Source organism: Schistocerca serialis, chromosome 2 (assembly GCF_023864345.2).
Source record: "Schistocerca serialis cubense isolate TAMUIC-IGC-003099 chromosome 2, iqSchSeri2.2, whole genome shotgun sequence".
NCBI lineage: Eukaryota > Metazoa > Arthropoda > Insecta > Orthoptera > Acrididae > Schistocerca > Schistocerca serialis.
This window is the reverse complement of record NC_064639.1, coordinates 1,043,273,767-1,043,300,670: the sequence shown is the minus strand read 5'-3', so window position 1 is coordinate 1,043,300,670 and position 26,904 is coordinate 1,043,273,767. Positions and strand designations below refer to the sequence as shown.

General features: G+C 40.6%; 1 protein-coding gene across 3 annotated transcripts in view; it reads left to right on the top strand.

The window, feature by feature from the left end:
• LOC126458469 (monocyte to macrophage differentiation factor 2) overlaps window positions 1-26,904 on the top strand; it is a 149,047-nt gene that overhangs the window by 83,265 nt on the left and 38,878 nt on the right. For all 3 annotated transcript variants that reach the window (XM_050095545.1, XM_050095544.1, XM_050095543.1), the window contains exon 4: window positions 4,047-4,204. In XM_050095545.1, the coding sequence (XP_049951502.1) occupies window positions 4,047-4,204 (158 nt within the window). The remainder of the gene's footprint in view (window positions 1-4,046; window positions 4,205-26,904) is intronic.

Genomic DNA, 26,904 nt, shown 5'->3' with positions numbered 1-26,904 from the left:
TATGTGTATCATTTAACTTCTTATTTTAACATCTCTAATTTTTGCCTGAGGCCACATGCCTGCTGGAAAGTTGTATTTATTTTATTCTCAAATTTTTTGATACATCCATTTAGTTGAGCTCTTATGCAATCTGTTTTCACAGTAAGTTCATAATAGTTCATTTTCAGACCCTCTTGAATTTTTTGTGAACTTTGTTTTGCAAAATGCTCCACAATCACATATTGCAGCCATCAAACAATAATGTGGGAAGTATAGTTTGCTACCCAACACATAGACGGGACATTGAGTTGAAGACAGGCACTATGACAAAGAACTACTAAAATATTTAAGCTTTCATACAAAATCTTCCCAAAGTAAAGAACACACACACCCATTCATGCAACCACACACCCATTCATGCAACCACAACTCGCACACATGCCCGCTTAGGCACGGGTCTCTCTTGCTTAATGTGATCGCAAATAGAATGGTGTTCATTGAATTCCTGTTGCAATAACTGGCCAACATGAGATTCTGTTTATAACTGATTAAGCTATAAGATAAGAAATTTTAAGCCCCCACACCAGTAGACCCTTGTTAGTGCAATGGTAGGGTTTCTTGGTGGCTTGATAGAAATACTGTTGGGCCAGAACGAGGTCAGCAAGATAACTTTGACAGTAACAGCAGCAGGTTGGTGGTGCTTGAACCGTAAGGTGATTGTGGCAAGCTGACAAGAAGAGTCACATGGGACAAATGTGGCAAGATGCAAAGCAGAGTTTCCAACCACACCTTGTAGGTAGAGGATCATCAGATGCTAGTCCTTCATCTGCTGTCATGCACAGGCCCCTGCCAAAGAGGCCAGTAGAAGAAATATTCGTTTCTGTCTTGAGATCAGTGCCTTCAGTATAAACTGTTTGGTCTTTGCAAACATGGAATGTCAGGCTGTAGTGCCCAAACTCAATGCCAGTAAGCTAGCCCACCCAGAGACAAGCATGTTTATGCCCATTTCTACATTTATCGTTAACTGTGTGGTTTCAGTTGCGTGAGGCAGCAGTCATGTGTGTGAATTGCATTTGCGAGCATGTGTGCGTGTGTGTGTGTGTGTGTGTGTGTGTGTGTGTGTGTGTGAGAGAGAGAGAGAGAGAGAGAGAGAGAGAGAGAGAGAGAGAGAGAGAGAGATCTATTTTTGACGAAATTCTTACTGGCCGAAAGCTTTATTTGTAAAAGTTATTTTGCTGTGCCTATCTGCGATTCACTATCTCCGCTATATGGTGAGTAGCAACTTTCCTTTTAATAATATTGATTATCTTTAACTGGATAGGTAGTACCCTATAGCTCTTGCAGTCTGTCCATCTGTCCATTCACTCAGCTCCACTGACCTGCATTACTCAATGTTCTTCACAATGAAAACACACACACACACACACACACACACACACACACAAATCATTTTTCCAGGGAAGCAAAAGAAATATTTCTTCCACAGCAAAGTAATATAGAATATCACATTTTACTTTGTACTTATGTGAACAGCTGGTGTAGCCAGTGTTAATGTCATAGTTTTTCTGTGCCTCCATTTTTATCATGCTGCATTAAACACATTCTCATGGAGTTAACAAACATTTCTTCACATCTTTTACAAATCACTTATTTCTTACAAAATAGGCTTATTTTTTGTCTGTTGTTGTTCACTGTTTATTTCAAAATTACTAGTTTCAGCTAATGTTGCCCATCCTCAAATATATTAAACAACCAAATAAATTACAACTGGGTTCTAATTCTGTGTTTACAAAGCTTAAAAATTGTTGTCATTTAATTAATATGCAAAAGTTGTATGATATAATATGATATGTCATATTATAGAATAATCCATCCTAATGGAACTCTCAGTTCATTGTCATATACTGAAACCATACTTGCATGTTGTCACTTAACATTAAAATTTTTAAAAGTAATTTAATTGGGGAAAATGCCTGCAGCATTAAAGAATGCTGTCTACATGTACTAACAGATTTTAAAATACAATACTTTAATAATTTATGTGAAAATATTCAAAGTGTTATACATGAAGCATTTCTTGTTTGATGTTCACATGTTCACCCACAAATCATCACTGTCATATACTGGCACCTAGGGTGCTACTCAAGAGGGTTAGTCCTTCAAGTCTGAGAATTATATATAATTTATTCCATATGAGGTTCACCGACTTTGAGCTACACCCAAGTAAATATGCATATGTGACCTCTCATAAACACCCGCCTCTCATGCGTTCCATGTCCTTGTTCGACATGTTCCACTTCCTTATTATTCACTCATTAACTAGATCTAAGGAACACAAAATAAATAAAGCATACAACACTAACTGAACAAAAATGTATCAGTTCATATTTTCAGAACGAATTTTCTGTCTGCAGTGGAATATGTGCCGATTTGAAATTTACTGGTAGATTAAAACTGCGTCTCACATTGGGACTCTAACCTGGGACCCTTGCCTTTCACATGCAAATTCATGGAAGCTGTCCCACATGTCTTGGGGGACTAGTACTCCTGCAGTCCTGGTTTGCTACAAAATTTTAATCTGCCAGAAAGTATCAATTAGTATCCTTCATAGGGGCTGACATGGATCAGCTGGAGGCTCAAAGCACCCTCTGCGTGTCCTTCTCCCTCTTAGAATAGGTTGCTTCAACTCTGCCCCATGGGGCATAAATGACTGTAAGCACATGCAGACTGTCAACTGGACAATTGCAGGTAGCAGGCTACCCACCTGTAGCACACACTGTGTACATTGACTGGTGTAACAGGACATTTAAATAAATTAAATATGGTATTTCAAATGAAGGATGTACTAATTATTAATTTATGTGATAAAATTAATGTGTTAATGAATGAACTGTGTTTATTTGAAATGCAGCGTGGTGCAGGAAATTTAATTTCTTTTAATGTCTTCATATGCTACAAGTACCTCTATACATGTTTTATGGTTTGTTAGCAATATATTGTGTAGCTTTGACCAAGTGTTGAGACAAGGATTCAGGATGTGCATAGCCTAGAAAATGAATTGAAATTAATTAGCACTCTATTTTCAGTTGCACCAGGTACTGTACGTTTGGAAATGCAATTAGAAGTGATTGGTTAACAATACTGCACTCTGCTCAGGTACAAGTACTACAACAGCACAAATGTGTTGGTTGGTATTGTGGTGTACATATAGAAGAGTTTCCCAAGCTATACAGAAACTTGGCTGACATCAGGTCTGTGGGTCAACATTTTGTTGTGAATAACGTTTTTCTGTCATGAAAATTATTGAAAAATTCAGGACAGTTGCAGCTTCATGATCTACTGCCGATGAGCATTCTTGGACTTGCACCAGCATGGGGTCTTATGCTTTATTTCATCACTTGTGAATAAAAAGAAATTGCCATGTTCCACAAATCTAATAAAATATTAGAATTTATATTTACCTAAGTTGAATTAATTTGTTAAAAACCATCCTTTTCATATTTTCCAAGATTTCGTCAGCTCACTTGCATGTTTTAATGTGTGCTAAATGTTGGCTGCCTGTATGGGACCTATTCTTCCCTGTGTGCTCAGCAACCAGGTACTGGATATAAACACCGTCTGGTGTCATATGCTCGTTTACAGACCACATTCTCTTGCTCTTCATTGAGTGCCATTTGAAATCTTAACAAAAACAAAACACTTGTAACAGCATTATCAAAGCTTTGGTGAATATTAAAATACATATAATTCAATAACACAACAGAACATATTTTGGAATGTCAGCTCTTTCTGTCATTTAGGGAAATTAAAAAGAAAAGTGATTTGGATTGCAAATCTGGTGTACTGTGTTCAGTTATCACTAACTGTGCTGAGTGCAAGCTGTCGTAACAACCAGTGAACCTTCATGGCACAGTCTGAAGAGAGAAAGTTAACATAATAGGCTGATATTTGATGAATTAATGTCACCTACATGTATTGTTAATTGATTTGATGCTCTTTGTTAGTGATAAATTACTTCTGTATCTGCTCCTTGATGTGTGTAAAATGTGAACAATATTGTTATCTAGGTATGGGTGGTGCCCAGCATCATAGCATGTTTTGCCCTTATACAGCGAGCAACTAGCTGGCCACAGTACTGGTCTGCAATGATATATGGTTCTGCCCTTGTGCTTCTCTTCTCTGTATCAACTTTCTTCCATTCAGTCTTCTACTGTAGTCACAACAGGTATGCTTAGATTTTAATATTTATACATATTTACAGATGTTAGAAATTCACAATAACGGGCAGAAATTAGTCACGTCAGTTTGTCAGATTGCAGTCTGTGAACAAATCTTTTGCATTATAGTTGTACTGCTAACAGTGATAAAAACTGACGATGATGATGCCAGTGTGACCAATTGCATCTTATTCAGTTAATGTGTTTATTTTTAATGTGGTTTACAGCAAAGGGGCCTGTGCATTGAAGTCCACATATGTTCTGAATATCCAGTGGTGTGAAAATTGGGAACTGGTTTCTAGCTGCTTCCCATTCCTGCATCTATCTTCCTTTAATTTTCTTCTGTTTCTGCTGCTTCTTTTTTTCTTCCTCTGTTTCTTTCTTCATTTTAAAATATATTGATTATATGCATTAGAGTGACCCCCAGATGGTAATTGGTTTTGGTTTCTAGCTTCTTTGTTGAGAATACTTTATAGTCAAAAAGAGAGCAAAAAGAAGAAAAGGAAACAGTATAAACATATTGCATGTTTGAAACATTCAGCTTAATTAAACATGAAAAACAGCTTATATTGGTCAATGTTATCTTTATAATCAGGTACCTGACCCATGATTGGTGAACGGTGTAAGATGTGCAGCAAGAGTGCATGTGGTAGCCATTTATTTGAAAAAGAAATCGTGTGTAAGTTGTAAGTACCTAATTTCCAGCTTACAACTTATAATCAGTGACATAAAACTGTGCAAGATATTGTGACCTTATAAGAAAAATCAACGAAATTGGAAAGAGAAAGAACTTTATTGAGCAAAACACAAAAGGAAAATTTTTGTTGCAGAAAGGTAATCAAATTTTCTGATGTAAAGGAGCTCTGATTTTGTCGTCAAAACATTACAAAAATACACCTAATATCTAGAAGGTTCTAGAAGTAAGTTCTTGTAAACTTAGACATCTGCTGATAGTGAAGAGCTAAGCATACATACTGAATTTCATTGTAGAAATCATCACAAAATAAACAGCCTAGTCAAACCAGCCAAGAAGTTCAGTTCCATCACTGCATTAGGTGTGGCAAATTTTCACTACGGAATAACTGTTACAATGTGGACATTGTAACATAGCAATTGCCCACAAGTGTAAACATACAAGAACTTAGATTACCCAAGGGGGGAAGAGAGGTGCAGGGGAACACGCCTCGCCTCCCTCTTGCAGAGTTGGCAGCCAACACCCATGTTTTGTGCTTCTGTGAAATTGCAGCTGACACATGGTCATTTGAAAAATATGAGGGTGGTTTGGAAAGTTCTGAGAATCACGACGAGAGGTTAGCGCTAGCGCAGAGAGTTGTTCACGTGATATTCATTGTGCTGTTGCCTGTAAATACGTACCACGTCAGTGCTCTTGGAAGAGAGCTGAGAGCTGTGTTGGTGATGTGGCTCTGTTGTTGTTTCCATGTAGTGATTTGCAAAGATGGAAAAAATAAAGATTCAAGCAGTGATTAAGTACTTCATAAAGGAAGATATGAAAGCAAAGGACATTCTTGCTGATTTCCAGAATACAATGGGGGTCTCTGCTCCTTCATATTCAACTGTCGCCAAGTGGACAAATGAATTTATATTTGGTCAGGAGAGCTTAGATTATGATCCGTGCAGTAGTCGGCCAAGAGATGTCACTACTTCAGAAATCATTGCAAAAGTGCACAAAATGGTCATGGAGGATTGCCAATTGAAAGTGCATGAAATTGCTTATGCTTGCAAGATGTCATCTGAAAGGATATATCACATTTTAACTGAAGAATTAGAAATGAAAAAATTATCTGGAAGATGTATGCTGCAACTCTTGATGCTGGATCAAAAACGCATGCCATCACCACGGCAAAATTACACGAACTAAGGTATGAATTGTTGCCACACCTGCCTTATTCACGTGATATGGCTCCATCAGACTTCCATCTCTTCCCAAAACTGAAAATGTTTCTTGGTGGATGAAGATTCATTTCAAACGAAGAATTGATAGCCGGAGTTGACAACTATTTTGCAGGTGTGGAAGAAACTCATTTTCGAGATGGGATCAAGGCACTGGAACATCACTGGACCAAGTGCATTAATCTACAAGGAGACTTCATGGAAAAATTAAAAAAAGTTTCAGTGATGTAAATACTTTTTTTCTATTCCACTCTGAGAACTTTTCAAACCACCCTTGTAAGAAAATAATGAGCAATTATTAATACAAAACAAAGCAGTTTTTGATAATGGCTATCACATAATTGCTTTCTTTGGTTGGCAATATCTTTTACGAGGAAATTCAGGCCAGACCTCTAGCAGTATTTTACACAACCATAGTTTTCAGACCCCTTCCCACCTGAAACTATCATTTGTAAGTAAAGAAGTGGAAACACATGACTAAAAGTGTACAGAGTATGTACATGCAATATGAAAACATATTAACTACATAAACAAGTTAGGGAGATTGACCTCTTACTGTTCAGGAAATTAGGGAACAATTTTATAAATACGAAGGTTTCAGAAATAGTGAGTATGGCGTTAAACAAGCTATGTGATATAAGTTCTGTTCCTCTTACGGACAAGAACCATGTGTTTTTAGAAGGACCCAGGGTAAAATGTGCAAGTATTTTGTCCTGTGAACAACAGATTTTTATTTAAATTTTATTTGTGAGGGAGAATACATTCACATTTAAGAGTAACGGTATAGCATTAGCTGTTAATAACATTTTTTCCGTGACTCATTTCTTGTTATCAAAGTTATTAATGATTTAAACATCATTGAAGCTGCTGTCTGCATGAAACAAGATGCACATTATCAGCTTGGTGTTTCAGTGAAGTGAACTACAGTACCTGTCGTAGGTAATTCAGATGACATTAGTCTCTGGCATGATGTACACATAGCTTATGCAAATATTTTATCCTGTGACTCCTGTTACAATTTTGTGTTGACAAGAGCCTCTACATGCAGGCATTTACTAGTGAGCATTCATTCTGAAGTACACTAAATGTAATCTGGCTGCTATCTAAAGCCATGACTAGGAATGATTCTTGTTTTGTCAATTTTATATATGACAAGAACCACTTGGCTTCAGCTAATGTAAAGTACCATTATGTGATGTAGCAAGGCCCACTCCTTCTGAAAAAGATATTTTTAGAAATATTGAAGCCTAATAAACCTTTGTTTTGCAACTGGTTGGCTGGTTGTTTCAACATCTTCACCTGTGGTAGACATTACAGACATCTCTGTTCTACAAGGTTTTCAACTTTGCTTTCGCCGTTTGCCGAAAGGTAGCGACAGCGGTAAGTAGCGGTCGAAACAGATCACAGTGTCAGGCAGTTAGCTTGGACCTTGGTCAACATAGCCCCATTCAAACATTAGTCGATTTGTGTGTGCATCATAAAGTTGTTCTTGATTGAAAATGTCAGTTTACGAGCCTAATTCTCGTCATTTGCGGGAGGTGTTACTGTTTTGTTTCAATATGAAGAAAACAGTGGCTGAGTCTCATCAAATGCTCTCAGGTACATATGGTAAGGATGCTATTAGTGAAAGAATGTGTCTTGAGTGGATTCAACACTTCAAGAACGGTGATTTTAACATCGTAGAGCGGCATAGTTGTGAAAGAGAGATGTTTTCGAAGATGCAGAAGTGGAGATATTGCTGTGTGAATACTAGCGTCAAACTCAAGAAGAATTGGCACAATTAGTGGGAGTGACACAGCAAGCCATTTCAAAACATCTCAAGGCTATGTGCATGATTCAGAAAGAAGGAACTTGGGTCCTGTGTGAGCTGAAACCAAGAGACGTTCAACGGCATTTGTGTGTTTGTGAACAGTTGCTTCAGAGGCAAAAATGGAAGGGATTTCTGCATCGCATTGTGACCGGGGATGAAAAATGGGTTCATTACGATAACCCTAAATGCAAAAAAATCATGGGGATATCCCGGCCATGCTTCCACGTCGATGGCCAAACCGAATATTCATGGCTCCAAGATCATGCTCTGCATTTGGTTGGACAAACTCGGTGTCATGTACTATAAGGTGTTAAAACCAAATGAAACAATCACAGGTGCTTGTTATCGAATTCAATTAATGCGTTTGAGCAGAGCATTAAAAGACAAACGGCCGCAATACAGTGAAGGCACGATAAAGTGATTTTGCAGCATGACAACGCTCCACCCCACATTGCAAAAGAGGTCAAAACATACTTGGAAACTTTAAAATGGGAAGTCCTACCCCACCTGCCATATTCTCCAGACGTTGCTCCCTCTGACTATCACCTGTGTAGATCAATGGCGCATGGCCTGGCTGACCAACACTTCCAATCTCATGGAGAAGTCAAAATAGGATCGATTCTTGGATCGCTTCAAAAGATAAACAATTTTTTCAGTGTGAAATTCGTACACTGCCCAAAAGATGGGAGAAAGTAGTGGCCAGCGAGGGAAAATACTTTGAATGATACAGGTGTAACCAATTTGTTTCATTAACGCCTCAAATGTTGGGGAAAAAACGTCGGAAGCAAAAATTGTACACCTTGTAGAAGAAGGTATTTTCCTTGACAGACTGAAATTGTCTGTTGTCAAATTTTTGTATAAAAAAATCAATGGAAACTCCAGGTAGGAATATCAACGATGTAGGAAAAGATAGATTGCTACTTTTGCAAGAGGTGTTCTTGCTTGTGGTGAGAGAGAGAGAGTGCATGTGTTTACTGCCAAAGGCTGTGGCCGAGAGCTAAATGTGAGTGTCTTTTTAATCGTGCCTGTCTGCAACTTGATGTGTCTTCTTTACAGTAAGTAGCAATCTATCTTTGTATAAACAAAGTAGAAAAGGGTGTTTAAGGTTGCAGGTCTGTTAACTTGCTCTCGAACACTAACAGATAAATTGTGAAAGTAATTCTGGATTGTGCCATTAATTCTGAGATGCTTCTGAGACTACTATAAGAGGTCCAGATTGTTAGGATTTTTACAGAACTCGCTAAACCAGTAAGTTGCTGGAGTACTACATCAGCAGCAGAGTATTTTATTCATTAAACACTTGGAAACATTCCACAAGTACATTGATCTCTCCAAAACTTTTGAAACGATACACTATACATACATTTTAAAAAGCTTTCAAACTATGGTGTCAGTGGAAAACTTTGAATTGGAGCCAGAAACAAATTTTTATGTTCTCAACCATTTGCATTCAAATTTAAATTTTTATGCAGTGTGAAAGAGACTCATTAGGCCATGTTATGACTAGAATCATAATAGTAATAGCACTCAGAAACTATATGATAAGGCAGAAATAATACAAAGGAAAAGATCCAGGATAAGAAACATAATTTTGGCATTTCTCAAGACTCCATATAAGGCCCATTCATACTTATATCAGTGATTTCCATTTCCTTACAGGGGAAGTCTGTGAGCTCAGTTGGCTAAAACCAAATAAAAATGATTTTGAAGTAGAGAAATGTGTGTATTCTACCACCATCAAGCTCATTAGTTTGTAAATCTGTGCATTAATGTAGAAACAGTGTCTGAAGGTTAACAGATCCAAAGACTATAGACTCAAAGCTTAATGAAGAAACAGTATCATGTTACAGACAATTATAATTGCCAGATTCAGGATTGTTATAATAGATATTATATGGCAAAAAACTGAACCTTTGCAAGAAACAATGTATTTTAATAGATGCATTAGTTACAGAGTTAAATTTCCCAAAATAGCACTTACTGTGGTGTTCTACATTCTTCCCTTATTTGACACCACAGTGCAAATCAAATATGTAGTTTAAATGAAGTGATTCAAACACAGAAGAATGGAACAGTGTGCACACTTGACAAGGTCAATATGTGGACATTTTATGTCATCTACTTCGTATGCACATGGCAATAGTCCAGCATCAATGATCGACGTGCTTGAAGAACTTGAAAGGTACTCAGCCAAAAGAAATGAACCGGACAGAAATCTAAATGTACAGAATGAATTTCCCTGTAACACTTACTTTAATATATATGATGACATGCTCCAGCAGGTGTGCAATTTCGGATGTGTTTGTAATGTTAGTTAACCATGTTGGAAGGCAGTTGGCACAGACTGAAGTCTGTGACATGCGTAGAGTCACTACTGCATTGCTCATCACTCAACGTGCTGTGGTAGTTGGCACACTCCACTTGCCACTCTATTTTCTCAAACTACTATAATTTAATACTTTTGTTAATTTGTAGTACTTGTTTGCAAAAAGCTACAGTTATTTTTGTAACTGTGTTCATCATATGCACACATCATGTGATCATAAAAAAAAAATTTATCCCACCGTGCCCTTGTATTTTATGTTAGTTTTACACCTTCAGTGACAAACTACACTTTGTGATGCCAGATCTTCATGGATCCATAATACACTGACAGGGGGGAAAAATAATAATTGCAACACCAAGAAAGAGCTGTGCAACATATACGAAAGTTGGTAGGTGTGTTCCTGCAACTGAAAGATGATGTTTGCACCAGTTTCAAAAGAGTGGTGCTGGCAGTGCCACTATGAGGTTGTAAATCAGTTTTGCTTTAAATACACACTGTAACAGTTGTGAGTTTAGTTACCTTTGACGTTGAACGAAGTGAGTTGATGTTAGTCAAGAATGCCTTTAAGGCAACGAAGATGCCATGATCAGCATCTCACCGAGTTTGAACATAGTTGTATAATAAGACTATGAGAAGCTGGATGTTCCTTCTGCAATATTGTAGAAAGACATGGCACAAATGTAACAGCTGTGTATGATTATTGCTGGGAGTGGAAGTCACAAGAATGTTTGGTTGCAAGAAGACCAGGCTCCGGACAGCCACATGGCACTGAAAGGTAAGACCAATTTGTCTGGCATATGGCTCTGGCACATCGTACTGCATCTGCAGCAGCAATTTGAGCAGCAGTTGCCTCCACAGTGACACAATGAATTGGTTACTTCAGGGACAGCTCTGAGCCAGATGCCTTGTAGCATGCGTTCCATTCGCCCCAAGCTACTGCCATTTGTGATATCAGTGGTGTCAAGCAAGAGATCATTGGAGGGCAAGGTGGACTCTGTTGTGTTTTCTGATGAAAGCTGGTTCTACCTCAGTGCCAGTGAAGGCTGTATGTTGGTTAGGAGGATGCCAGTTGAGGGCTTACAACCAACCTGCCTGCATGCTGGACCCACTGGACCTACACCTGGAGTTATGGTCTGGGGTGTGATTTCTTGTGACAGCAGGAGCACTCTCGTGGTTAACCCATGCAGCCTGACAGCAAAACTGTACATCAGTTTGGTTATTCGACTTGTGCATAATGCTTACCTCATACCACTGTTGTAACCCAACATAATATACAGTGTGTCGACATGTTGACTTGACCCGCTCGATCACCAGATCTGTTTCCGGTGGGGCACGTATGGGACATCATCGAACAACTACTCCAGCAATATCCACAAACAACAACTGTATTGACCAACCAGGTGCAACAGGCATGGAACTCCACCAACATCTGGCACCTGAACAGCACAATACAAATATGTTTGCAATGCTTGTATTCAACATTGTGGCAGTTATACCAGTTATTAATGTACCAGTGTTTCTGATTTGCAGTGGCTTATATCACTCCTGCTTATGTTAGCAGTAGTATGTTACCAGACAAATGTATTCCTGAAATTTCCGTACTCTACATTAAATATTTTTGGTGTTGCAACTTTTTGTTGTTATTTATGTAACCTTTTAGGGTAGCATTTATATTAGCACACTTCAGTAATTTTTTGTTGTTACATTATTCCTGTTCCAACTTTGACCTGAAGATGATCTGCAGTGCAAATTGAAAGTTGATGTTTAATATGATGTCATCTCTTTGTTTGTTCAGGAATAACTTTATGGTAAAGATCATAATAGTACAGTCACTTGTGGCAAGGCGTTTTTCAACATTTCAGCTTCTGATCTTCCTGACTATTTGTTTGTTAACTATTGTGATGTTTGACTGTATTGCACTTTGCACCAGCCCTCCCTTCATATGTGGGTGGGTTTCCAATTCTGTTGCCATTTCCATATTTAATTCCATTAAAGCTTTCTGCAGAGTTATACCTCTTTCAGCATGCACTGAACTAAACCATTATGGTGACCTGACGTTCACTTCATTGGTATACCACTCACCTTTGACCAAGTTGAGTGATGTCGTCAAATTACTGTATGTATCTGTCTATGGCATTGCTGAATTTGAAAGTCTGTTGAGGTGATAATTGAACTTCCCGTGACATTTAGAACCTTCACACAAGTCACATGTTTTGTGCTGTTTTTATGGCTAAGTTGCAGATTTATAACACTATACATTATGACTAGCACTGCGACTGAGATTCAGAGACTTTTCCACCTTTTGTAGATGGTTTCTGTAAGGATCGAATGTTGATCTTCATTTTCTCAGCTACATTGCTAATTTTATTCACGAGATCCTGACGACACCTCATACAGTTTAATTGGAATATTTTTAAACCCCCTTGCGTCTTTCATTGCTGATAGTGAAATGTTATTCTGCCTAGTGGTTTAACTAATTGTCTGTACAGCTTCTCAATATTATAAACTGTACTAATTCTATGAAACTTATTCAGTAAGTTCTGTAGAATCTGAGTGTCAGTATACAGGTTTTTGAATTCCTGTTGAATGCATTTGATAGCATTGGGTACCACAAGCATTACAAATTTCTCTTTCAGCCATTTGGCTCTTATTATACATCGCAACACTGTTAGCAGGTTTGATAATTCTTCTAGTGTGGTGAGGCAGAATGTCTCTTCACATTGTTTGTAGATTTATTGTGTCTGTATGCTTCTCTTTGGTATGTTTACTTCGTGTTACTAGTTTTGCTTGTGCTCTTTCACTGCATATTTCATTTGCTGTTGAAGTGGTTCAACATGTCTATCCTGTTTCAGTGTTTGTGTTAAAAACTATACTGACCTACAAATTTACAGTACTACAACATCTCTTTTGTTGCACTTGATGTTTTGCTTGGTGAATGACCCACTTTCTTTTCCAGTACTTGGATATACCAGGATTATACTTTGCAGTGTTTTCTGTCTTTAACAATTATTCTTGATACCTCGAAACACTGAATTTTGGTATCTTCTTTTGATACAGCATTTCTGTTTCCTTTTTCAAGGGGCAGCACATGCTTCCAGGTTTTGTAGATGTTTTGCAGATTCCAGTCATTTTTATGCCTTGGTTGTGAATGACTCTCCTTCATCTTGATTACTCACATCTTAAGGATACCTTTTGACTTTTTAAAAATTTTGTGCCAGAAATTCTGCACCCTCTCCACTCCTAGTTTGTTCTTAGTTGGAGATTTGTGCCATATACACATTCAGCAATTTATCTTCTTGTCTTGAGGTGCTCTGTCTTCAGATATTTCTTAGTCATTCACCCATAATCAAAGCACAGAATGAGTGTGGTTGGAACTCTAAGCACTATTTCCTCACACTGACCTGCTGAAAGAAAACTGTGACCTATAGAGTATTCTGACACAAAAAATAATGTTCAGTTTTGTTTGAGACTGGAAGTGCAATGGCCTGTATTTTTTGCAGATATATTTCTTGATGTGTAGCTTACTTGTCAAAGATGAGTGAGTGAGTGATGGTTTCTGAAGTATAGGTGAGAAATTCATACTGCTCTAGCTGACCCCGGGCTATAGACGGGTGACATTGTCAGTATGTTGAATGACTGAGGGTTGAGGCTGGGTGGAGGCCAGTGAAGACCTAAAGGGAAGGAACTGATGCAATCAATGTTTTATTTTCCACTTGTATATTAGCATTGCATTGATGCGGAGAGGCGACCACCTGATGTGGGGAGGCGACCACATGCGCCCTACTCTGTGGGAAGAATGCTGGTGGCTTGTCAGACGGCAGCTAGCAATTGGTTAGCCGCTTGCGACACGTGCCTTGCTTTGCTTATGCCGGTCTTCAGTGCCACACACATGACCCTGTTACATGTGCCACAAACACTGGCATCAACAGCACAGGAAGGTGACAGGAATCGTGCAGAGGTAGCTAACTCTGTGATGAATGTCTGCACCTGGATGGCGAATGTGTGCAGTGGGGAGGTGTGTCTACCTCAGTGTTGGAAGGATGCTGCTGTGCACAGGCTTTGACATGCTGCCCTCAGGGCAGGAGCCTGGTTGCTACTGGATTGAGCCAGACAGGAAGGCCCACTGCACTGTGACACTAAGTCTGGAGGGCGGACTTAGTGCAGGAAGCAGATTGCACGATGGTTTCTGCTGACGGCTCCATGCCAAATCCTTGCCTGGCATACCCCCTGAATTCTGGTGAAATTGCTGGGCTGCAAAAGAATCTGCTACAAAACTGACCACTGTTTTTTTCCAGCTAACAGCCTACCTGTTATGTCAAGGCACACCTTCTAGTCACAAACTTAATAACAGTAAAACCTGATAGTGGAGTAATCCCTTTGCCTGCACTGCAAGAACAGTGTGTTACTGCCACATTGGCAGGTCTCATCGAGTGAGTTCAGCCCACCTCGCAATAATTCAGCATCACTGTTGCTTTGGATGAAATGACAATACCCTGCACTACCAGTGGCTACTGCAGTATCCCAGTGCACCTTCCCACAGATTTGCCCTTAAAATAATAGAGTAACTACACAACACATTGTAGGAATACATTCTTTGTAAAAACCAGTCTCTGGTAACTTTTTGCTTTTGCAAAGACAATATATTTTTTCTTTAGTTTATGAAATATCAAAATGAAATATTTTTTCTTTTTTAATGTAATCATATAATTCTTATCAATTGATTCATTGCAATACTATGACTGCAAATGATGAACTGATCCATTTACAGATTTTAATTAAGTCTTGTGAAAAATATGACATAGGTTCAAACAGTTGACAGTTACAGTGACAGTTATTCCCTGTCTCAACAGAAGGTATTTGATTACACAACTGAAATGGCAGTATGTCATTGTCATAACTGCATGTCAGAAACACTATATTTCCTTGATGCTCAAAACTGTGCAACACACACACACACTCAACACACACACTTTCAAACATTTATTATACCCCCTCAGAGAAATGTTGAACATAATGAATGATGTATCTACCCTTATAAATTTATATCAGTTTTAAATACACAGATGATGTGACTTACCGAACGAAAGTGCTGGCAGGTCGATAGACACACAAACAAACACAAACATACACACGAAATTCAAGCTTTCGCAACAAACTGTTGCCTCATCAGGAAAGAGGGAAGGAAAGGGAAAGACGAAAGGATGTGGGTTTTAAGGGAGAGGGTAAGGAGTCATTCCAATCCCGGGAGCGGAAAGACTTACCTTAGGGGGAAAAAAGGACAGGTATACACTCGCACACACACACACACATATCCATCCGCACATACACAGACACAAGCAGACTGCAAAAACAGCTTCCTTGAGTATACTTTTCAGTATGAAAGGGAGCAACTTCTTTACTGGTGGATAACTAAAAAGCTATCTTGATGTAGAGACTCTGTGCATTTACGTTCAGGTTTCTTGATCATCTTTTTTTGTCTGTGGTTGATTGCTGTGGCCAAAATGGCATGGAAAGATGACACCCACCAGTGGCTGAAGCACCCAAAAGAAGCTGGTCATAGGGCTTCACGATACTCATCAGTCCTGAAGACTGAATCAAAGAAGCCCTCCCAGCCAGAGAAACCCTAGGAGCAGTGAGAGAAATCCAAAGAGACCCCCGAGAAAAAGGAAATTGCAGTGGCACCCATACCACCACTACCTACAAGCTCCATGTCTGAGAATGAGGTGGAGATTCTGGCGTCCGCTGAGGGCCTAGATCTCGCTGGACCTTCAGACACAATGGATATAGACTGCCCAGGAACTAAGTCGGTGGCAGCAGGTGACCCTGAGGCGTAAACTGTCTCGTCGAGCATTTCATGCCTTCCCTGCCTCATGATAATGTCATCCTCCAGTGGAATTGCTGTGGTTTTTCTCACTACCTGGCTGAGCTATGGCAGCTTTTAAGCTTTACACCTGCATTTTGCATTGCCCGCCAGGAAACCTGGTTCCCAGCAATGTGGTCCCCTGCCCTCCGTGGCTTTAGGGGATATTACAAGAACTGTAGTCAATAGCGGGTGATCAAAAAGTCAGTATAAATTTGAAAACTTAATAAACCACGGAATAATGTAGATAGAGAGGTAAAAATTGACACCTATGCTTGGAATGACATGGGGTTTTATTAGAACAAAAAAAACAAAGTTCACAAAATGTCCAACAGATGCTGCTTCATCTGATCAGAATAGCAATAATTAGCATAACAAAGTAAGACAAAGCAAAGATGATGATCTTTACAGGAAATGCTCAATATGTCCACCATCATTCCTCAACAATAGCTGTAGTCGAGGAATAATGTTGTGAACAGCACTGTAAAGCATGTCCGGAGTTATGGTGAGGCATTGGCGTCAGATGTTGTCTTTCAGCATCCATAGAGATGTTGGTTGATCACGATACACTTGCGACTTTAGGTAACCCCAAAGCCAATAAGCGCACAGACTGGGGACCTGGGAGGCCAAGCATGGCAAAAGTGGCGGCTGAGCACACGATCATCACCAAACGACGCACACAAGAGATCTTTCACGCATCTAGCAACATGGGCTGGAGTGCCACTTCCCCATCTTCCACTCCCCCGGCCTCATGACCATGGACACTTACCCAGATGGGCTCTAAACAAGGCAGACTGGGAAGCTGTCACTTTTGCTGTCATCGTTGAAACTCCCCGACATGGTATCATTGATGTGGTGGTTGAGCGGGTCACTAGAACGATCATTATCTACCGACGCAAACGCGATTGCCAAGCACTTTGCTGAGCACTATGCCCGAGCCTCTGCCGTCAGAAAATTCCCCCACCCCCCCACCCCCACCCCACCCCCCCACCCCACCCCACCCTCCCAGGCAGTCACATACACCTCCACGGTGTAAACCTCGGCTGAAGCTTTGCCTGGACCTTTCACATGGCCCTAAGGACTCAGTTACTCCTGTGGCTTACAACTGTCACTTCCTCTCGATTCTTGACATGTACCAGGGCCACAAAGTGGTTTACACCAACGGCTCGCTGGCTGATGGTCACGTTGGGTTCATTAATGTTTGTGGAGGGCAAATTGAACAACACTCCTTGCCAGATGGCTGCAGTGTTTTCACTGCAGAGCTGGCGGCCATATCTCGTGCTCTTGAGAACGTCCACTCATGCCCTGGCAAGTCATTTCTTCTCTGTACTGACTCCTTGAGCGGCCTCAAAGCTATTGACCACTGATACCCTTGCCATCCTTTGGTAGCAACCATCTAGGAGTCCATCTATGCCCTAGAACGGTCCAGTCATTCAGTGGTGTTTGTCTGGACCCCAGGTCGGAACTCCAGGTAACGAACTTGCCGAAAGACTGGCCAAACAGGCTACATGGAAACTGCTTCTGAAAATTGGCATATCAATAATTGCCCAGAGTTCATTATTACACCACAAGGTTTTTTAGCATTGGGAGGCAGAAAGGCATAATCTCAGTATGCACAACAAACTGTGCGCCATTACGGAGACTACGAATGTGTGGAAGTCCTCGATGAGGGCCTCTCGCAGGGTTTTTGTGGTTCTCTGCTGGCTCTGCCCTGACCACACTTGGGCGACACACGGCATGGCATGCGGTTGACAGTGGCCCACATACTTTTAAGCTGTCCTTCTTTGGCTGCCCTGCATCATAAACTTCATTTACCAGACTTGTTACAGCCAATTTTAGCAGACATCGGCTTATATAGTTTTACGTTTTATGCGTGAGGTGGGGGTTATCCTTCTATAATTCTATATAAGTTTTAGTGCTTGCTGTTTGTCCCTCTGTTTTCTCTCCCCTACTGCTTTTAGGTTGGAGGTTTTAATGTGTTGCAGAGTGGCTGGCTTCTCCTTTTTATTCTCATGGTCGGCCAGCCACAGTAATCTGATTTTTTGTTTTAATGTCTTCTAACTGTTTCTTGTGTTTCTCTGTTGTTTTCTCAGCATCTTTTGTTACTTGTAGTGTTTGCTGCCTTTCCTTTATTCTTGTGGTTTTTCCTTCCTTTCAGTGTTGTGCTGTACATGTCTTTGGTTTAATTCTTTCTCTTGTGGAATTGTTCACCAGGAACAAGACACCAATGACCAAGCAGTTAAACAAGATGTTTCACAAATACTTTTACAAACTTTGGGAACAAGTTCCTTACACCAAAGCAAGAGAAAAAGTTCACATAAATGTATGTCTGAAAATCCCCCACTTTTGAGCTATTGATGAAAGGTGACATTCGATGGCTTCCAAGTTACAACCAAACAACTTCACTTATCTATTCACTTGTTTGATGCACTGCATACTAGATGGCATTATGTTGCCATTGAGATTCATTTGCATTTGTCATTCTTGAATATGTCCATTGTGTACATGAACTACAGGTAGTAAGTTAACTGAACGTGCTCTGTTCAGACATCATAGGTTATTCATTTCATGAGCAGGCAGATGTGACTTTTATGTACGGCTACACAAATGCTAATGGACACGAGGCTGGACAGCTGTATGAGATGGTATTTTCAGACCAAAGAGAGCTGAGTCATCCAACCTTTGGATCTGTGTGTTATTGCATGGTCGAGACAGGATACAGAACGCCATAGGCTGACAGAGGAAGACCACATGCTTCTCGTACACTGGACCAGGTGGATCACGTTCTGTGGGCTGTCAAGAAGAGCCATGTACCAGTGCAAGACACATGGCCATGGCATGTTGTACATCTCCAAGTTTAGCATGGAGGATACTTCATGAGCAGCTCCTGTATCTGTATCATCTTCAGTAAGTGCAGGGCCTTACACCTACCAAGCACTCACCATAGGGGTACTTTTGCCAATAGTTTCTTGCACAAACTTCCAGTCCATTGTTTGTCTCTTCAGTTTTGTTTACAAATGAAGCAAAGTTTGGAAGAGATGGAATGACAAATTTCCACACCCAGTACATACAAGCCAATCTCAGTCCTTGTGCTACAGTGCAGACTAAACATCAGCGTCAGTATAGTTCTTGTGTGAGCTGGAATTGTATGTAAATGTCTGGTAGGGCCATATGTTCTCCCAACACATTTTACAGGTGCTGTCTGCAAGGACTTTATTCAGTAAACCCTCCAAGATCTACTAGAAGCTGTGTCCTTGCAAATAAGAAGAAACATGTGGTTTACGCATGATGGAGTTCCAGCACATTTCAGTCTTAGTGTTCAAGATGCAGTGGCTGGTATCTACTGTGACAGCTGGATAGATAATGGAGACCAATTCCATGGCCTGCACATGCCTGACCTCTTTCCTTTGGGTTATTATCTCTTGGGACTCCTTAAACAGTTGGTCTATGCAGCAGACCACTTGGATACAGAAACATTTCATGGACATGTCATGGAAACTTGCAAAACCATTTGAAATCATCAGGGAGTATTTGAAAGTGTGGAAGTCAATGATTTGATGAGTGCTTGCGTGCTTGGAAACTAGATGAGGCCATTTCAAGGATATATTGTGAGTTTATTTGTAAATAAACTCCAGTCACTGTAATTGTAAACTTTCAATAATAACTCAACTCGGATGTATATTCATATGAGCTTTTTTTGTTCCTTTGGTATAAGGGACCTGTCCCCAAAGTTTGTAAAAGTCGTTTTAAAATGCCATGTATATTCCCATCAAACTAGTCATTACTTTTTGTGCAAGTCTGCAAGTATGGTAAAAAATTACTCCTGCGTGGTTCAGTTTCCATCATTCTCTTGGTTACATGCTACCAATGTAGTCCAGCATTTCATATAAATTGCTAGATACATCAATATAAGCTGTAGGTCTTCAGTTGTTATGATCTGCCTTAACCATGTAATCCGTGGTTTCACCAAATAACTCCAATTTTTAAGCCCTATACACTGGTATGCACACCTGCATTTGCAAGTGAAAGTGTATGTAGGGTCAAAATTGCAAAGGTACTTTTTGAAATTAAATAGCCAACAAAGGGCAAAATTTTGTCCTCCAGAAGGTACAATTTCCTGTCTCAAGTTTTCACACAACATTTCATTATGTTAATGCTGTATGTATTCTAATTTGCACAACAAACCATACAGTTACAGTTTAAAATGATCATAACATTTTCATCAAATGTACTGTTCAATCCACTTTACAACATAAAAAATGAACTGAGACATCTATGGTCTTATATTCTTTAATTAACCAGCTGTCAGAGCAGTCACAATCAGGTTTGGATATGTTTCTCCATAATGGTCATATATGTGAATCTGTTGATGTAAACTGTAGTCCAACAAGTCAAACTAGTTGCAGCTGTACTTCAAATACAAAATATGAATTAAAAAGGCATTTCATTATTTTTATTACTTTTCTGATTGATTTAGTGGTTCATAAAGGCATTTACTTTTGAACACAAAATCATACGTTTTTATCTTTTCCACATAGTGCACAGACTTTCCTGTTTTCCACTCAAACACATGATTCTACTATTGCCTAAAGATTGTTTCCTTTTTCACTCTGCTGTAGGGTGGAAATGTCACTCTGCTTTACTTCATTGTTAGTAATGACATCTGTAGCACACAGTTTTCATAACTTTTGGAACATTGTAACAAAGCTTTTATTTCCTGGAGTGTGAACTTTAGTAGATTGGCATGTTTACTGCTTAGTATTTAGTCACAAGTAACTCAACTGAAATATTTCGTTACAGCAGAAATAATTATCTGCAAGATAAGCATAATAAGAAAACATTTCAACTGAAGAAAAAAATTTGCATGGCCTTTAACATTATTCTGTATATGGTCATCTGTTGTACAGAAACCATGTTTGCTACAGAACATCAGAGGCAAAAGAGTCTACTGAGTTCATAATTACTTGAAATAATATACTTATGGAGAACAAAGGTATGTTTTGAACTATATCCTTCAGTTAACAGAAAAAATAATTATATATTCAAATTTGAATATTAATTCATCATAAGTGCAAATGCTCCATTTCATTTACTGATATGCTTTCCTTCACTCAGCAATTGTCTACACACTTTGAAGTGACATTTAAATCTGGAAAAAATTTCCTGAGTTTTTCATTACTGTTACATGTGGGATAAAATCACATTTATTTGCAAGAAATAGTATGTTCTGCAGTTGTTCAGGGATCACTATCACTCATCTCCCATGCGACTGTGTGTGCATATGTGAGGCCTGCCCCCCATCCACCCCGAGGGAGCTTGCTGCTCTTTGGCAGGTTTGTGCTTGGCTACTATGAGCCACCAGCCTTCCTCACAGTCAATGTCTTCTTAACATAAGCAGAATGAGGTTAATGATTCAAAGACTGTCCCAGCCGCACCACAGTTCCTCATGGTTTCACGTACTGAAGACAGTCAGTCTCTTATTTCTTACTTCCCTTCTGTGGTGCATGTCTATCCTCTTGCTATTCAATTTCCCCTCCCTTTGGGACCATGTCTGTGATTTTTTGTAAATGTGTTCTGCGTTTTCAATAGCCTAAATCAGAACAGTCTCTCTACTGTTTTACATTCCTTTTTCTTTTTTCATTCCCCATCTCCTATCCTCCTCCTGCTTTGGTGTTTGAGGTTCCTCTTTTTCTTCTTCCTCCCTGTATACTCCTGAAGACCAGCCCACACATCTGACACATAACAGGTGACTAGCAAATGTGTAATTCCCAGCCCCGAGTTGACAGGTAGGGTTCGCACTCACCCCCTAGTATAGGCCAGGCCCCGAGAGGGGTGATTGCCTGAGCTGCAACCTTACCAAATTATTGATTGGTCCCTCTGTCAGGTGTTTGGGAGGTGTGATGTGATGTGTAAACAATCACCAAAGACGATGTGCCCTTTTCTAAGAGGGTTCCCGCAGTTGGAAGGGGAAAGCCATCAGAGATGTAGGCAATCATGGGGCATTTTCTCACAATGAGTCTTCTTCTTCATAGCCAGTGCCTACTAAACATAAATGGAAAGAGGCTAATGATTCAAAGACCATCCCAGCTGCACCATGGTTCCTTGTGGTTTCATGTACTGAAGACAGTCAGTACTTTGCTACAGTAAATCTATTTATTATTCAGTAAGGTGTTGATGCAACTGCTGGCCCTGTGATATCTTGCTCTCGTTTACACAATGACAATTTGCTTTTGGAGACTACTTCTGATTCTCAACCACAACAACTGCTTGCAGCTTTGCTCCTCCACAGCTACCCTGTTCGTGTCGAGGCCCATCTGAATTCTTCCCGTAATGTTATATACACTAGGCTGCTCAATGGACTGATCGAGGAAGAAATCCAAAGGTACCATTCTGACCAGGACGACACTGCAGTCCGTCAGGTGATGGAAGAAGCTAGTTGCATCCTTAGTGGCCACAAGCACTCTTTTTCTCATTTTTGATAGAGTGCTGCTTCTGTCAAAGATCAAAGCAGATTATGAAGTTACCACAGTCTGACCATACATTCAAAACCCAATGCGCTGCTACCAGTGTCATTGTTACAGCCACACTTGAATGTCCTGTTGACACCCATCCAAATGTGTAACCTGCAGTAGTGGTGCTCATGAGGGCAATTGTCCACCTCCTTCTCCCCACTGTATCAAGTGCAATGGCACATGCCTCCTCCTGCCAAGATTGTCACATGTATTTCAGTGAGTGGGCTGTCCAGGAGATCTGGGTAAAGCAAAAAGTGCCTTACCTGGTCGCTCGCAAGATGTTGGCTAGTCGGAAACCCTGCATTCTACTATCCAGCACTTACACTACTGTTCTTGCTACATCTCGCTCCATCAGGGATATTGCCACGCAGATGTGTGACATCAAATTCAGCACCAAAGTTGTAAAATTGCCCAATGTCATGGTAGCATCCCTGTCTCGTGCAGCTATGCAACAAGCCACCAAACTTTTGCCTCACAACTGACAGGCCGGAAAGGACAGAAGGAACACTCCCTTGAAGACTTCCTACGTCCCTCCAACCAAGCAACATCTGAATCTCCCTCTGCCAACCAGAAAGAATCCAAAAAGTCAAACAAAAGCACATGGTCTTCTCCTTTGCTGACTTGGAGATCCTCTTCGATGGTGTCGCCACGTGATCCCTCGCCCAGCGACCTCTGTGTCACTATTGCGCTTCGCCAACCGTTTTTCTGCCTGGACTCCACAGACTGACAGAAGGAGAATGACAATGCCTCTGTAGATCTCATGGAGCAGGATCCCCTAGCCTCTGTGCCCTGTAGCAGTGAGTCTTCGAAGGCTGGCACTCAGCAGCTGCCAAGGTGACACCTGTTCATTTTTTCCCTCCTCCTCCCATTTCCTCATTATGAATCCCCTTCAATGGAACGTTCATGGTCTTCGATGAAACAAAGAGGATTTACGGCTGCTCTTAGAATCGCAGTGTCCACTTGTGCTCTCCTTCCAGGAAACAAAATTGCTATATCCTCACGATTGCTTTGAGCTTTCACATTTTTCCTGGCCTGTTTTGACCCCCCCCCCCCCCCCCAATGGTGGCGCTCCATCTAATGGGGGAGTCATGCTGCCGCATCTGGGATTATGACAGTAGTCAAGCTATCTCCCTGTCTACCCAGCGTCAAGCTGTTGCAGTCCACATTTTTCTTCCTCACTTGACCTTTTCCCTTCATACTGTTTACATCCCTCCATCTTTCGATTTCATCAGGCTGGACTTCTTCCAGCTTATTGAGCAACCCCCTCACCTCTTTCTGCTGCTTGGTGACTTTAATGTGCACCATCTCCTTTAGGGTTCTCCCAGATCCTGCAAGAGAGATGTCCTCTTGGCTGACCTTCTCAATCAACTTAACCTCATCTGATGTAAAACAGGAGCATCCGTGTTCCTTTCAGACTCCATGCGCACCTATTCCCATATGGACCTCTCTTTTTGCACTGCCCAGATTGCCCATCGTCTTGAGTGGTCTGTTCTCTCAGACACATACCGTATTTACTCGAATCTAAGCCGCACCCGAAAAATGAGACTCAAAATCAAGGAAAAAAAAATTTCTCGAATCTAAGCCGCTCCTGTAATTTGAGACTCTAAATCAAGGTGAGAGAAAAGTTTTAGATCGCCCCTCCAAATCGAAAAACAGTTGGTCCATTGTAACGTGAAACACAATTGAGGTTGAATGGATGAAGATACAGATACAGTAGCTTGGTTCGAGTCATAAGCTTAACAGTTAAGCTTTACCAGGTAGCCATTGCTATGTGTCAGGCGCTCCATCCGTGTTTATACGGGTACCCTTCCTTTTTCGCGTGCTTCGTCTGGTTTGAATCGACTGCTTATTTTGCCTTGATCTGATAAGTGCCGCTCTCTTTGTTATAGGTGTTTATGTCACTCTAAGCTGAAAATGCATTATTGTACTGTGTCATGCATTGTTTGTTACATTCTGATAATGCGTGTTTACGACCTGTCGTCGCTCGCAGCTTGGCTTGCTTTTGTGCGCGCTACCGCGGCTTTTTTTTAAAAAAAAAAAAGAAAAAAAGAGGAATTGTCTCATAAGCGAAACAATGGCGAGAGTCTGCTATTTGTTGTTACCTAAACTGCTGCTTTCTTTGATAATGATCAACAAGAACCAAATAATTGACTGTGTATGATAGAAGATGTTCTGAACGAGAGTTTAGCGAAAATTTTTCTCTGTTTGAAAATCTTTGCAAACGACTCTTTAGTACATTACATTCTGCACAGAAATTAGGGTCATCTTAGATTTAAAAATATAGTCAGTTGCCGTACTTAGTTTCTGACTGTATCACTATTCAGCATAAGAATAATAGGAATATAAACATGACGTGATATGTATATTCTTCCGCGTTTGCTGTTCTAGTTTCGTAGTTTATTAGGCAGACAGGATTTAAATGGAATAGCAGCAAACACGAAAGAATACATGGCATAATGTTTACATTCTTCTACCTTTTAATTTATTTACTGACACAGAGGTTTTGGCGCCAGTATTTATCTTTGTGCCTGCAAAGCATACCTGTGTAGCGCGACATATATTTGATGGCAGAAGTTAGTTGTGGCGACACCTACCAACATTTTTCAGAGCTTCCGCTTACTTTGCACTCAATTCTAAGCCGCAGGCGGTTTTTCGGATTACAAAAACCGGGAAAAAAGTGCGGCTTAGATTCGAGTAAATACGGTACTCGAGTGGCCATTTCTTGTGGGCTATCCATTTGCTGACACCTACCGCACCTACGTGCACACCCAAATGGCTGCTTTATAAGGCCAACTGGGGTTCTTACTCCTCCCTGGTGGTCTACAACGAACAACATTTCCCTGGTTGTGATGACTATTTAGAATATCTTACAAATGTTATCCTTACTGCAGGCAGAACATTCCATTCCTCGCATTTTCTCTTCACCACGCCGTGTCCCAGTCCCTTGGTGGACTGAGGCGTGCCGTGATGCAATTTGCATGTGGAAACACATTTTTAACCATCATCCTATGATGACAGACTGCATTTGTTATAAACATTTGCATGCAAGGTGTTGTCTTATTCTTCAATATAGCAAGAAAGCTAGCTGGATTTCCTTTACTAGATCTTCTGACAGTTCCACTCCCTCTTCTGTATGTGGGCCAACCTCCAGCGGCTCTCTGGGACCAAGGTCCATTCCTTAATTTCTGGCCTGACAGTAGCAGACGTTGTTATAGTGGACTCTATTACTGCCCCAACACATTGAGCTGTTATTTTGCAGAGATTTGGAGCTCCTGCCACCATCACCCTGCTGTTCTCCATCAGAAACGAGTGGAGGGGGTTCGGGTGATACCCTTTTCTTCCCAGAATCGTGAGTGCTACAATGCTGCTTGTTCTATGAGGGAGCTAGATCATGCTCCCACTTCATCCCAGTCCTCCACCCCAGGGCCGGATGATTTTCACATTCAGATGTTGCAGAACCTTTCTCTTGTGGGCAAGCACTTTCTCCTTCATTCGTACAATCACATCTGGGCATAGGGCAAGTTTCCTAGATGCTGGCATGAAGCCATTGTCATACCCATACCAAAGCCTGGTGAGGACAAACACCTTTCTTGTAGCTATCACCCTGTCTTTATAGAAAGCTGTGTTTGCAAGGTTATGGAATATATGACTCATGTCAAACTAGTCTGGTGGGTGGAGTCTCAGAATTTCCTAACCAGTGCACAATGAGGATCTCGAGTGCACCGTTCTGCAGTTGATCATCTTCTCACTTTGTCAACCTGTATCATGGATGGTTTCCTGCAGAAATAAGACTGTGGCCATGTCTTTTGATTTGGAGAAAGCCTATGATACCTGCTGGAGGACTGGTATCCTCCGTACTCTCTACACCTGGGGCTTCCGTGGCCGCATGCTCCGGTTCCTTCAGGAATTTTTAAAAGACCAAGTTTTCAGCTTGTGGTCTTCTGAATAGTGTTGCTGACTCTGGATCACTGGGTCCCGGGTTCGATTCCCAGTTGGGTTGGGGTTTTTCTCCACCCAGGGACTAGTTGTTTGTGTTGTCTTCTTCATCTCATTAGCATTTGGGAAGTGCCAAGAGTGGAAATGGAAAGATTTGGAACTTGTAAAGGCACTTATGACAATGATGTTGAGCACCCCGCAAACTATCATCGTCATCATCATCCTTCATCATCCATCCTGAGTGTTGTACTCTTTCCTATCTCCATTAACCCTTTAGTGGCCCATCTCCCACCTAGCATCTCTGGCTCTGTTTTTATTTACAATTTTGCCATCTGTTGCAGGTCACCACTGAC